The sequence below is a fragment of the Marmota marmota genome, unplaced genomic scaffold, assembly GCF_001458135.2.
Source record: "Marmota marmota marmota unplaced genomic scaffold, marMar, whole genome shotgun sequence".
NCBI lineage: Eukaryota > Metazoa > Chordata > Mammalia > Rodentia > Sciuridae > Marmota > Marmota marmota.
Window position 1 is genome coordinate 20196363 of NW_026000211.1, and position 14260 is coordinate 20210622.

At 30.9% G+C, this 14260-nt stretch overlaps 1 protein-coding gene across 2 annotated transcripts in view; it reads left to right on the top strand.

Moving 5' to 3' along the window:
* The first annotated feature begins 6608 nt into the window (after positions 1 to 6608).
* Positions 6609 to 14260, top strand: part of Glra3 (glycine receptor alpha 3) — a 176049-nt gene continuing 168397 nt past the window's right edge. Inside the window, exon 1 of one of the 2 annotated variants that reach the window (XM_015486085.2) lies at positions 6609 to 7137. In XM_015486085.2, coding sequence (XP_015341571.1) covers positions 7067 to 7137 — 71 coding nt within the window. In that variant the 5' untranslated portion in view covers positions 6609 to 7066. The remainder of the gene's footprint in view (positions 7138 to 14260) is intronic. The other variant, XM_015486084.2, reaches the window with a different exon arrangement.

A 14260-nucleotide genomic window follows, 5' to 3' on the forward strand; every position in this document is an offset into this window, starting at 1 on the left:
AACATAGGAAAGTTATTTCCAAATAGGTCCACTGTTTTTCCTCACAGTTCTCAAGGCTTTGACCTCAGATTCAGAGTTAACAACATTGGCTTCTCTGGTTTTAAGGACTTCACGCTAGAACTAAGTCACACTATGGAATTCTCAGGGTCTGTTTTAGGACATTTTAGCCTGCATAACTGTATGAACCAAAACCCCTAACAAATCCCCCTCCTATCTATCCATCCATCTATCTATATATCCATCCATCCAGCCATCTTGTATTTTTCGAAAACCTTGGCAAATACACTAGACACTACATGCAAAAAAAATGAAACTAGACACAGACCTTACAAACTTCACAAAAATTAATTAAAAAAATAGATCATAAAAAGATCACAGACCTAGGATGGGGTTGTGGCTCAGTGGTAAAGCACTCACCTAGCACATGCAAGGCACTGGGTTTAATCCTTAGCACCACATAAAAATAGATAAATAAAATAAAGGTATTTGAAAAAAAAATAAAACAAAAGGTCATAGACCTAAGTGTAAAATGCAAAACTATAAAACTCCTAAAAAATAATACAGAAGAAAATCTAAATGATCTTAGTTCTGGTGGCAACTTTAGATAAAACAATAAATGCAAAACATGAAAGTATTAATAAGCTAACTTCATGAAAACAAAACAATTCTGCAATTGTTATATATCCAGACAATATAATATTATTTAGTTCTAAAAAGAAATGAGCTATCAATCTATGAAAACATGTGAAGATGTATAAAGTACTTAAATGCATATTAGTAAGTGAAAAAAGCCAATCTGACAAAAGGCTAAATATTGCATGATTCCAACTATATGACATTCTTGTAAAAGGCAATACTATGGAGGCTGTGAAAAGATCAGTGGTTATCAGAAAAGCAAAATATGAAAAAGCAGAGCACAGAGGATTTTAGGGCAGTGAAACTACTCTGCATGATACTAAAATAGTAGATTCATACCACTATACATTTTTCTGCACCCAGAAATGTATAAAACCAAGAATAAATCCTAATGTAACCTATGGACTTTGGATGATAATGTTTTAACATAGGTTCGTCTCTTGTAACAAATGTACTACTGTGGTAGGGGGTATTGATTATGAGGAAGACTCTGAATTTGTGAGGATGGGAGCACTTGGAAAATCTCCATTAATTTTGCTGTGAACCTAAAACTGTTCTGAAAAACAGAATGTTAAATTTTAAAAATAGAACCTGAGGAGTTATATTTAATAGGTATCAAATTTAAGAAATCAAGGTATTAAAGCAAATTTTAAAAACATTAAGTCACATGAAAGAAACCTGTAACAAAAGCCCACATTATTATGTGATTCTATTTATAGGAAATGTCTAGAGTTTGTCAATTAATGGAGACAAAAATTAGTTTAGTGCTTGCCAGGGGGAAGTTAGAAGTGACGTGTTAATGGGTGTAGAGATTATTTTTGGAGTGGTTAAATGTTGGTAAATCAGATAGTAGTAATGGTTGCAAAATTATAAGAATATATTTTAAAACTACTGAATTATATAATTTTAAAAGATAAATTTTATGGTACAAATGTAAATTATATCTCAATAAAGCTATTAAAAGTTACATTAATAATAAAACATAAATATTACTTTAAGCCATTAAATTGTTGGGGGTGTTAGTGGATAGAGTCAAATGGTGATATAGTTTCAAACATTTCAGTATATTTACAACTGAAATGTCAAAAGGAATTGTTAAGAATTATACTTTTATGAAAGAATTGAAGAGCAAAGAAAGACATATCAGACATGAGTATCAAAAATGTATAGAAAAGTAAGCAAAGGTTAGAACAACAACTCTGTATGAGGTAAAAGGGTCCAATGCTGGAAGTTGAATCCAGGTCAGTTAGAGCTAATGTTAAAATTTTAATTGTTCTTAAACTTTTCTTAAATATTCTGATGTCTCAGCAAATATCTTTCTCATACTATATCATATTTATAGGCTACAAATAGTCTACAAGGTGTTCAAAATATCTTCTCATAGTAAAAGATTTATGCTTCTAATATTTTCTTTCAAGAGCAAAAGAAAATGCATATTAAATATCCCAGATAATTAAAACTTCAAACTCATCCAGAGAATACTTAATAAAAACAGCTTGAAAACAAATAAAATCCTAACCTTCATGACCACAAAACTGAAACTTCCATTATGAATTACCAGTATTTTAATATCAGAGTCCTAATACATTCATTTTGGGCACCTAATTCAGAAACATCTATCTCAGTAGTATCTGTTTAATAAGAAAAATATCATTAGCTATGGAAACAGGCTGAATTCTTATATGGATCATTTATTAGTTCTGTCATTATTACATGAAGACAAATCAATCATTTTGGATACAAGTTGCAATTTAGAAAAGCAATATCCACTATATATTTTTTCATTTGATTTATTTATCCTATATTCTTTATGAATCACTCCAGTAAGTTTTAAGATTGTGATATAGACCAAAACTAGATTTTTTAAAAATGAATTTCTAAAATATTTTTTAACTGTATTTCCAGGCTGAGTCTGTAGCACATGCCTGTAATCCCAGTGATTTGGGAGTTTGAGGCAAAAGGATTGACAGTTCTAAGCCAGCCACAGCAACTTAGTTGAGGTCCTCAGAAAATTAGTAAGACCCTGTTCTCAAAATAAAAAATAAAAACTGGACTTGGTATGTAGTCAGAGGTAAAGCACACTTGGATTCAATTCTCAGTACAAAAAAAAAAAGGAAAAACAGGGCAAGGGATATAACCCAGCTGATCCTGAGTTCAATCCCCAGCATTACAAAAAACTACAAAAAAAAAAAAAAAAGAAAGAATGAAAGAAAAAACACTTATTTCCAGTCTAGTTGAACAAATGCAGAATGTAAATTGAAATTTACAGTATTTCTGATAAATTCTGTGATTGATATGATTGACAAACAATGTTTCAATAACAAATTATATAGAAAAGGGCTACATATAACTGTTTGGTAAGTAGATGGGTAGGAGTGTTGAAATAAAGTTTCTCAATTTTAAGAAATTGTCCTAGTCTGCTTTCCATCAGTGTTACAAAATACCTGAGAAAAACAACTAAAAGGAGGAAAGAGTTATTAGTTTGGCTCAGTTTCAAAGGTTTCAGTCCATGATCCATCCTCTGACCCTAATGTTTCTGGGTCTATCATGAGGTAGTACATCATGGTTTGAGGAAAGCTGCCAATTTTAAAGAAGCTAGGAAGCTGAAAGGGAGAGCAAAAAAGGGGCTGTGAATAAAATACACCCTTCTAGGACAAGCCCTCCGTGACTCACTTTCTCTTACTAGGCCCTAGCTCCTAAAGTTTTTACTACAATAAACTTACTATAGAAAATATTTTGCATTGAAAATGTATTAAGTATCTCATCTAAAAGCAAAAACATTAAAAATATGCAATCCCAAAGCAATTCGTAGGAATTATATATCATAATTTTAAGATAAATTTTTAAAGCATCTTCAAATAATATTACCTGTACATTTAAAATTATTAGTATAAGGGTAAGAAAGAACCATATCTTGAAGATAATTCTAATGTGGAAAGAGTATAAATTCTGTAGTATATTTTTCAACTTAAAGAATGCAAAGAACACATTGAAGGAATTAGTAAGTTTTTTATTTTGGTTTGTGTTTTGGTACTGGAGATTGAACCCAGGGGCGCTTAACCACTAAGCCACATCCCCAGCCCTTAACTTAACTATTCACAATCTGTTAGGTCATGATTTAATTTGTATTCTTTATTTGCAAATAATGTTAACCATTTTTAATTATACAAATAAATTATTTCATTTTGATTCATATTCACAAAATGTTTCCATATTTGTCTTTTACCAGGTTCTCAGACTTTTTCTTCTTTATCTTTAAGGACATATCCTGATTACCTATAATTTGACAATAGTATTATTACTCATACTTCAGTATTAAATAGTCTTTATTTGTTGCTCTTCTTTTCTTGTTCATTTTTACGAGAAATTTATTAAATTTAAAATTTATTCAAAAGAACACTTAGCTGTCATAATGTTTATTTTATCTTTGTTTTCCTCCTTGTTAATTATTTAAGCTATTTTGTTTATCTTCTTCCTCCTATATTTATGAGATTTATTCAGTTGTTCATTCTAACATCTTAAGTTGTATATTGGTGTCATTAATATTCAGCCTTTATTGTATGGCCATTTAGGGATGCTTTTTTCTAATTAATCACAATTGAAGCTGCATTTAGTTTGTACTATTCTTATTATCCTTAAATTATAAATATTTTGTGATTTGCAATATAGAATTTCTTCATTTAACTTTATTCAATTTCAGTTACAAATGCATTCTCAAGATAGTACTTTTTAAAATTAGTTGAAACTTGTTTACAATCCTATAATGGGTTCAATTTTTACAGATGTCCAATGTGGTTTGTAACAAACCTTAGGCAATGTTTTATAGCTATTCATTTAAATTTGTTAATCATATATTTTTTATCAAAATTTGTTTACTAATTTTTTTGGAAATTGTATATGAAATTGTTTTGGAATTATATAACAGTTTTGGAATTGTATATGAAAATGCCCTGCATTGGATTTAATTTTTGTTTGTTTACATTTTTAAGGTTATATTATTGAAGCCTACAAGTTTGGGAATTTCGTATCTTTTTCGTGAAATTTTATTCATTATATAAATACGTTTTTGTGTGTAAATTCATCATTACTATATTTTTTCTAATATTAGTATGGCTATACTAAATTTTGTTGTTCTTATTAGCATTTAGCTGATGTACTTTCTTTTCCATTTTTCCTTCCAGATATTCTTTAGTTTATGTCTGTTATACACTGTTACTCTTTTTTCTTTTAAAATAATGTCTCCGTAAATATCAGCATTTTACACCTTCTGTTTTTCCTTTATGCTGCAGTCTCAATGAGTCTTGAATAGAGTCTTTTTTACTGTCTTCAATAGGCAACTTGAATATTTTCTCCTTAACAGAAGTTAAAGTAAAAATCACACCATAGTAGATGATATTATTTTTGTGCAAAAACTCAAAATTAACTTTTGTTAACTATTTATAACTCATTTTTTATTATGAGTTTAAAATAATTATTACTGCTATCCAAAGAAAAACCAACTAAACAGCATTGGGCCTACTAAGCTTTCAAAGGATTCACTGAAAAACTATGTTAGTTAAAATGGTATGAACCCTCTGAAGGTGTAAATATTTCTGGGTAGAATCAATGGTATTTCTGATGATACTTCTGGAAGTTTATGATTTAAGTCAGAAAACCAAATGTGAAAAGAATCAGATATATGAAGAACATAAATAAATCCAAAAAACTCTTTATTTTCACTGACTATAAATAAGCTTATCTACCAAAGAGTAGAGAAAAAGATTTTTGTTTTTTTCATTTTGACCTCTTATTTGAGAGGGTTGAAAGGTTGTGACTGATATTCTTACAGTTAAATAGAGAATTTCAGGAATACTTAATATGTCAATCAGCCTTCAAATTTAAGAAAAAACGTTGTGGGAAAGATTAAGAAAATATTCTTGACATTTAACCTAATCACTGGAAAAGTTAAGAGATAAAAGTAGCACTTTCAGAATAAAATCCGAAGGAGTTTTTGGGAAAAGCTAAAGTTCAAGGAGTGACAATTTTCCTGGCCTACAGTAAATAAAAACCACTAGAAATACTTAAGAGCATATGGTTCAAATTCTTAAATTATATTACTTTGAAATATATGAAGTTCTCTCTCCTTTTCCGTCTTCCAGTACAGGACATAGTGTAGATGGTCATGGGAGGGAGAGAGAGAGAGGAGAAAAGGGAGAGGAAGAGGGATAGAGAATAACCATCATCTGAAATGATAAAAGATGTAGCAATGATACCATATGACCTAGTTATCCTCCTCCCTTAAATTTATTAAGACAAGTAAAACGGGTAAAGAAAACCAAATAGCTTTGTATCTCTAGCAGTTATCTCTTGAGATTTCCCACCTTCATCTTTGGAAAACCATCATTATTACTGAAAGAAACTAAACTTACACCAGTCAACAATGTTTACCATCCAGAAGCTGGCCAGGCTTGAGAGGATTCTAGAAGCAGCTGATTCTTCCGTTCTGCCTGCGCTCCTGCATCACATTGCGTTAGCTTCCCTAGTTAGCTATTCCTTTTCGAGGACCTGTCTTTACTATTGACTTGTATATTTTGGTGTAAGGTCTCAATGACAGTAACAACCAAAAAGACCTGTCTTTACTAAACCGTGCATTTTCCTGAAAAGAATATTAAAGATCCCTCCCGCGTGTTTATTCTACCTAACCCAGAAAAAAGCTGACTTCCACCCAGTTCGCAGCTCTGAGGATTCTTCCTCCAACTCCCTCCATTCACTGCCTTTGGGTTTCGCACCAGTTCCTCGCTTTTTTTTTTTTTTTTTTTTTAAATCTTCTTTCCCTTTTTTTTTTTAGGGTTAAATGACAGGCACCTCCTACTGTTTTAAGTGGCCTGTCACTCTGATCCGCTGTGCAGTTGTGATTGGCTGACGAGAGGGCGTATAGCTCCGCCCCCACTTCCCTTTGCCGCGCTTGTTGGGTTTTTTCCCAAAGGTGGAGAACGTGATTCCGGAAGGCTGCAATAGGAGCAGGTGGAGAAGCATCCTTGTTTTGGCAGTTGCTGCAGTTCTTCCTCTTATCGTGGGTCTGAGCCAAGAAAGGACAAGCATTCTTCCGTTGCTGTTTGAGCTTCAGTGAACTGTTGCTCAGAATCTAGGCACTTCGGACACTTCGTCTCACTCCTTTCTCTGGTTTCACTGTATAAATCACTTATACATTTGTAACCCTGTGACTCTACTTTCTGTTCATTGCCCAGAGGAAGGGGTCAAACAGGAATTTCAAGTGTTTTGACGAGAGGGTCTGAGTACTGCAAGGAGCTGTCTAAGGTGCTGAAGCTTCCCTAGCGTTTGTCTCCACCAGCGCCACAAGGGCTTAGATTGCACGTTTTCAGTTCTCTTTCTGGTTCCCTGTGCCTTGGATAAGTCTGTTATCAGGATCGTGAATATATCTCTCCGTATCATGGCACACGTGAGACACTTTCGGACATTAGTTTCTGGATTTTATTTCTGGGAAGCAGCACTATTACTCAGGTAAGTCTACTTGTATTTACAGTCAGAGGAATCATTAAGTCTGTGCATTACCTTGCAACCACTTGTTATTGATGAAGTTAAAAGAAATTTGCATTCTATACTGACGTACTGAAATCATCCCTTAACTCGTATTGTTTTCTATGTAAAACTGCCTAGCGGTCATCTATTGGGACCTGTGAAAACAGGTGATTTTCCTTATTTTCACTGATTTGTGTATTTGTAAATAGCACCTTAAGTTATTTGCAGCTGAGATTACTTTAGAAAAAAAAAAATATTCCAAAAGCCTAGATTTTCCTTCTCACATACTGCTTTTACAATTTCCTTTTTAAAGTGACATATATTGTGAGTTTTTTCTTTTTAAAAGTTATGAAACATCTTGTAATTAGAAATGGGACATTACTAACTTTTTAAAAGGCAGAAATATAGAACACAAGTATTTGCAGATCAAAGGAACTCTGAACATTGCTGATATATTCTAAGATTAAGTCAAATGAATGAAAACTAAGGATCTTGCAGGTACTATTTTCTAATGACCTAGTTCAGTTACTACATGAAGGCAAAATCATAAATAATTCATTAGATATGTTTGATATCAAGAATTATTTTGAAGAAAGTATTTAACCAACCTATTAAATTATAAAATTGCTCTATGACATATCATTTTTAAATTCTGTTCCAATAATATTCAATGGGATTTTTAAAAAATTAATTTAAAGAGGATATCAGAGTGTAGCCAAAAGATCAGCTAATTTAATTCCCAATTCTTAATCAAATAATACATAAAGGCAAGATAAGGCTCATACAGATTTCTGAACCATCAATACAAAATGTTATTTTACCATTACCATATAATTATCATAAGATTTCCATTTTTTATTGGTGTTAAGCTCTTCAAGAGGGTTGGAGTTAAATAATTTGAGTAAGTTATGCATATGCTGATTTCTATTTGAAGTATGGAAGTATTCATTTCTGTGTTAGTATGTCAATTTTTTTTCAATCTTTGGGCTGCCTTAAAAAAATATCAAATGTATCTCATAAACTACCTTATAGAAAGTCAGATTATTTTGATATCTATAAAATAGGAACTGTTTGAGAATGTTATTATTATTTCCCAAGTTATTGATTTTTTTAAATTAAGGTTTTGAACTATTGTGAATTAATGTATTTTAAGTAAAAATGTTTTGATATGTTAAATTCTGATAACTTTACAATTGCCAGAAATCTTATATGTATTGAGTAAAACAAAACGTGTGGAGCTTTTTAAATTTATGAAAATTTCATGTAAAAGAGTACTAAGTTCATGTTTTGAAAGAAATTATTCACTTTACTATAATTTCTTTTTAATGTTTAATAATGTGCTTTTCCCCAATGAAATCAGATTATTTTATTATACTTAATATCAGTAAGATATTTTGGTTAATGAGGTCAGATATGTACAGTGGCAATTCACTGTGACATTTGCTATCATTTGCTATTTTCTAAATACATAATACTCATCACTAGATCCTTTGATTTAATACTAGTTTAGTTGAAATTTACAAAAATATATTTCAAATAGATAATAATAATTTGTCTTCATTTATATTGAGTAATTTTAGTTAAAGTGCTTTTTATGAATAATCAAAAAAATGTAATCTATGAAAAAAGATAATACAGAATTTTATGTAATAATTATATTCTTCATTAAATTTACTTTCTTCTCTAATAATTCAAATAAGGTTAAGGTTTATCTGTATACTGGACTATTCTTAGGTGAGAGTAACTCATAATTCTGTGAAGAATAATCATGTGTGAAAATTAAATGTTTTCACGTTCATTGATGGTTCCTGAAAGAGGATTTCCTATAGTAAAGAAAGGGAAGCTCCCTCTACTGGAAATTATTTGTAAATTAATGTCTTTATGGAAACTGGTCTTTGTTGATTAAATCTGTTTGTGATGTATTAAGCAATAGGAAACAAAGGGAAAATTAAGATAAAGAAGTATTTCATATTAAATGCTCCTACTTATTTGTCTTTTAATTTATTTTTTAAGTTTTATTTAGCTCTTGGCATGCAAGAAGTATTCTTATTTATGGGGTACAGTGTGATATTTGAGAAAATGTATGCACCCTGTAATGATCAAGTCATATTTAGAATAAGCATCACCTCAAACATTTATCATTTCCTTGTGTTTGGAATATTCAGAATCCTGTCTTCAAGTTATTTTGAAATATATATTTTAATATTGTTAACTGTGAGCACCCTACTGTACTAAATAACATTAGGACTTACTCCTCCTAAGTATAATTTTAAAAAATTCTAGGTCAATTTGGAGGATAGAAAACCAATCAAAGCCATCAACATTTATAAGTAAATGATTTGCTGGTGCAAAGTTTTTTCATAGGTTTTAAATTTTTTAATATTTTAGGTGAGATATACATATAAAAAGCACACAAATAAAGTTTCCATCTAGAAAAAGTTTCACAGAGGAGACATGCCCAGGTAGAGAGATCTTGGATCAAAAAGTAGAAGTGTCGTTATCACCCCAACCTTTCTCACCATCATATCCTTTACCAGGAATTAGCTTATCCAAAAGTAATCACTCTTTGGACTTATACAGTAAACTTATTTACTTCTTTTTAACTTTATATAAAATGTCATTTGAGTCTGCTTTATTTTTCTGAGCATTATGTTTATATAATGTATCCATGTTGTCACATGTAGCAGGAAGTTATTACTGCATGCTATTCCATTGTATGACTATACCACAATTAATTTCTCCATTACCCTGTTGAACATTTGGGTTTCTCAAATGTTTGAGGTAATATATACACATACACACAATTTTGGTAATGTGTATGTTGCATCCAAGACTTTCTCTATGAGAGGGATTGCTGGGTCATAGAAGGAGCATGAATGTGTTTAGCTTTAGTAGATACTACCAGTTTTCCAAAGTAGTTGTACCTATTTGAATTCTTATCAGCAATGTTTGAGAGTTCTTGTTGATTATTAGACTAAAACTTGATTAATGCAATGTTATTATATAACATTCTAGCATTTTCTTTGACTACTGTAGAAAGTCACAGATGATATTTTTACCTCTCTTAGCTCTTTTAGCAAATGAGCTTTATAAAGGCAAAATCAGCAGAGCAATAATATTTATTATAAAAATACAAATGGAAGCATTCATTACCAGAATATGTCAGGAATGGGACATTTTTAGAGGAAAATTTTTATGAAGATAATTCTTTAAATTAAAAAAGTGAGAAAGCTGCATACACATAAGATATATGAATTTCAAAGTAGTAAAATTTTTAAAGCATTCACATTTTTCTCAGACATTGCTGCTTTATTAAGCAGTTCTGTGGTTTTTTTGGTTTTAGTTCTCATATTAATAAAATAAGGAACAAAACATCAGTGTTCAGCTTTCTTTGAAATGGAGATAAGTGATGATTATGAAGAACATGCAGAATAAATTATAAAAGCAGAAAAACTGCCAGAAATATTTCACTTAAATTATCTTCATACTATAACATTTAATTTTTCTTCTTTACAATTTGATATAAAAATAGGCTTGCTCTTTGAATAAATTATGGCACATCATGTCAAAAACTGAATGTAAATTTCAGAAGTTATGATAATCAAAAATAAAAGACTTGATTTACTTCAAAGCCTATGAAACACTTTGGCACTGAATTTCTGGGTTTTGCTTTTGTTATTTTTTGAAGGATGAGAGAAATTCTTTAATGTTTATTGGCTCTGTTTTCTTATGTAACATGTTGAAGAAAAATGCACTTCAAGGAATAAATTTTTACTACTATCATGGTTTATGCATACAGGAATAAAAGCAAGAATCTATATAGGTTTTTTCAAATTATGCTACAAATAGCATATGATTCTGTTCTTTTTGTCTGAAAAATATCATAAATTGTCCCTTGTATAGAAGAATCATAGCCCAGCTCCTTAGTCAATGCCTCAGGCAGTTTACCCTGAAGATTCAGAAAACAGCTGGTGAAATATCTTCTGTTCTATAATGTTCCTCTCCCTTAACCACATAACTGTGTATGAAAGTAAGTCAATCAACAATTATGTGTTTCCTGTATAATGTTAAGCAATTCAAGAAGATTCATTGACCAAATTCTGTGCACAAATATTTCTGCTAAGCACATTTAGTTATGGATGACTGGGAAACTTCTACATTTTCCCAACACAGAAATTAAGTCTAGAAGAAAAATAAAAAGTGTCACCAGTTAAGAAAAACACTAATAACAATGTTTTAAGGAATGTGAAGTAGAGAAGCTGTGAAGAAGGCTCGATACTTGTACCGGGCCTTGTAAAGTACTTCTTCAATCATCAGAAATGAGATGTATGTAAAGTAAATCACACAATTATATAGTATGTGTATGGAAAGTGGTGATGGACTAAGTTGAAGAAATTTATTTTCAATTTAAAACTATAATAACAACAACTACTGATCTAGCTGCAATAATAAACCTACAACAATATGGAGGAGTTGTAGCATCTTTTTACCATGAAATATGGATAACATTTAAAAGCAAATAATTTACAACTGGAGAGTCTTTATTATTGGAATAGTCTTGTAACTTGCTTAAAATACCTCTATAAATCCCTCTCCTTCAGAGATCGTTTACTTCAAATTACAGTTAATAGCCTAGTGGTGTGTACTGGGCTTATAGTCCTATCTACTCCAGTGGCTAAGGCAAGAGAATTGCTTTTGCCCTGGAGTTCATAAGATTGATAATAGTTAGTAACAGTAAGAACTATATTCAGAAGCAATGGCAAAACTACTAGGAAAAATGTTTATAATCTGTTTTTTTACTTTAGAGACTACTTTGGCATTTTCTTGAAAAGATAGTCTCTTAAAAGAAATACTGGAATCAAATCCATTTTCCAATTGAATTGTTGAAAGAAAAGAAATTAGCCAAATCCAAAAAAAAAAAAACAAAAACAAAAAAAAAACAAAGGCTGAATGTTTTCTGATAAACATATAGAAGCTAATTCATAATGGGGGGGCAGGGTAGGAAAGAATGAAGGAATCTGGAATTGTGCAGAGGGGAGTGAGGGGAGGAGAGGGGTGTGGGAATGGGAAGGACAGTGGAATGAGACAGACATTACTACCCTATAAACATGTATGATTACACTACTGGTGTGATTCTGCACCCTATTCAGCCAGAGGAAGGTGAAGTTGTGCTCCATTTGTATACAATGTGTCAAAATGCATTCTACTGTCATGTAGAACTAATTAGAACTAATTTAAAAATTTAAATAAAAGAAAAGAGGACTTTGAACTTGGTTTAGGGTGTTTGAGATGCTAGTTTTGCATCCTGTCATCAGTTAGGAATGTAGATATATATATATCTACATTCACATACAGATTTAATGTTAAGAACTGTAGATTTAATAAAGGGTTATAAGAAGAGAGGATACAAAGAAAAAAGAATGGAAAATACATTTACATGTAATAAGATTAGAATACTTAAAGTGGGGTATAGAGAAGAAATAGCTCTGAGCCAAGGGTGGAGGTAAAACTTGTCAGGTTATGACGAAGTGACAAAATTACAAATTTGTCAGAATTTTATCTACCCATCCAAATGACCTTATTAAGTAACATATATCTTTCCATCAATTTTCTATAGTGTTTGTCATTACATGAACTTTAACTAAAGTAATAAACTAGTCTACAATGACAGAGGATACATTTTGCTCAAGTTTTCTCAGAAAATTTTTAGGGAATTATTTTGAAGAAGATAGATCTTTTACTTTCCTCTATGTCGTAAAATATACAGTGGATCATTCTTTGATTCTATCACCAAACCTGTCCCCTATACTTTTCCATATGATTATCTTTATACTTAATTACCAGTACTTATTGAAAATAAATTCATATATAGTTACATGTCTATTTGGAAATATAGTTTTTATTTTCGTTTTTATTTGTTCTTGTTTCCCATTAGGACAACAGTATAGCTTGCAGTTTTGTCTTATAGGGTTAGTAGGCAGGAAAAGAGACATGAGAATCACCTCCAGATAACTAATTCTGGAGTGAAGGCAGGAATTCTAAGAAAGAACCAACTGACTACAAATTCAAACTTGTGTTTCAGATTTTCAGCAACAAATGGAAAGTATTTGAATAAAAAATTAGCTGTTAAGTCACAGAAAATGAATCTGTTCTACAACTGCATGGCAACAATAACACATTTTTAGAAAATAGAGTTTTAAGTCCTTAGATGTTGTCAGAAAAAAATACAGTGGTAAAAAGATGTATCTTCATGACAGTGCATTTCTGAAATTGTGTTAAACTCTCTGTATTAAGAGATTTTTTTTCTAAGAGAAGGTATTTCCATTACATCACAGGCAATTTCAGGTACAGAAGCAGTAACTTTTGTGGTACAATTAGGAATGGGAAAAAAATGTAAAAGTTATTAACAGTCTATAGAAATAGTTTAGGGGATGGAATATTCAAATGCAAGTGATGAGTAATTCTCTATGAGGGGACACAAACATTTGTATAAACCCTAAGATGTTTCTCATACTATTATAAAACCTTCGCAACACTGATTCATTGCATTTAAATTGGAGGTAATTGGTCCAGCCAAGATCCTAACTAAATTTGAGAATCTCTGAAAAACATCTCCAACAGGTGGTTAACCTAAATTTTAAAATTCCAGCAATAAAACTTCTTTACTCAGAAAAAAATATTTATCAAATAATTTTAAGAATATAAACTAAAATGTTACTCTATTTTTTCATGGCCAAAATGAACTTATTTATCCTATACATGCCTCTGTAAGTATATGTCTCTGATTTGTTTGTTTGTTGGGTTTATTTTTATTTGTTTCTGTTTCCTCTGCTTAAGACAACCATCCTGCTCAGGGAAACTTTGCCTATATTTGAGGCATGGTTTGAATTAGTAACATTTTCCGTGCAGGAAGCTTGGATGTTCTAACTTTCTACCTAAATTTCTCTATGACTTCTAGAAAAATGTATAAAGCAATGACTACATTTAATGGAGCATGCAAAGTATTAGGCAAACAAAACCCTCATTTTTAATAATATATCACCATAGAGATGAAAATTCAAACTTGTGTTTCAGATTTTCATTCAAATTTTCTCTTACCTTCCAA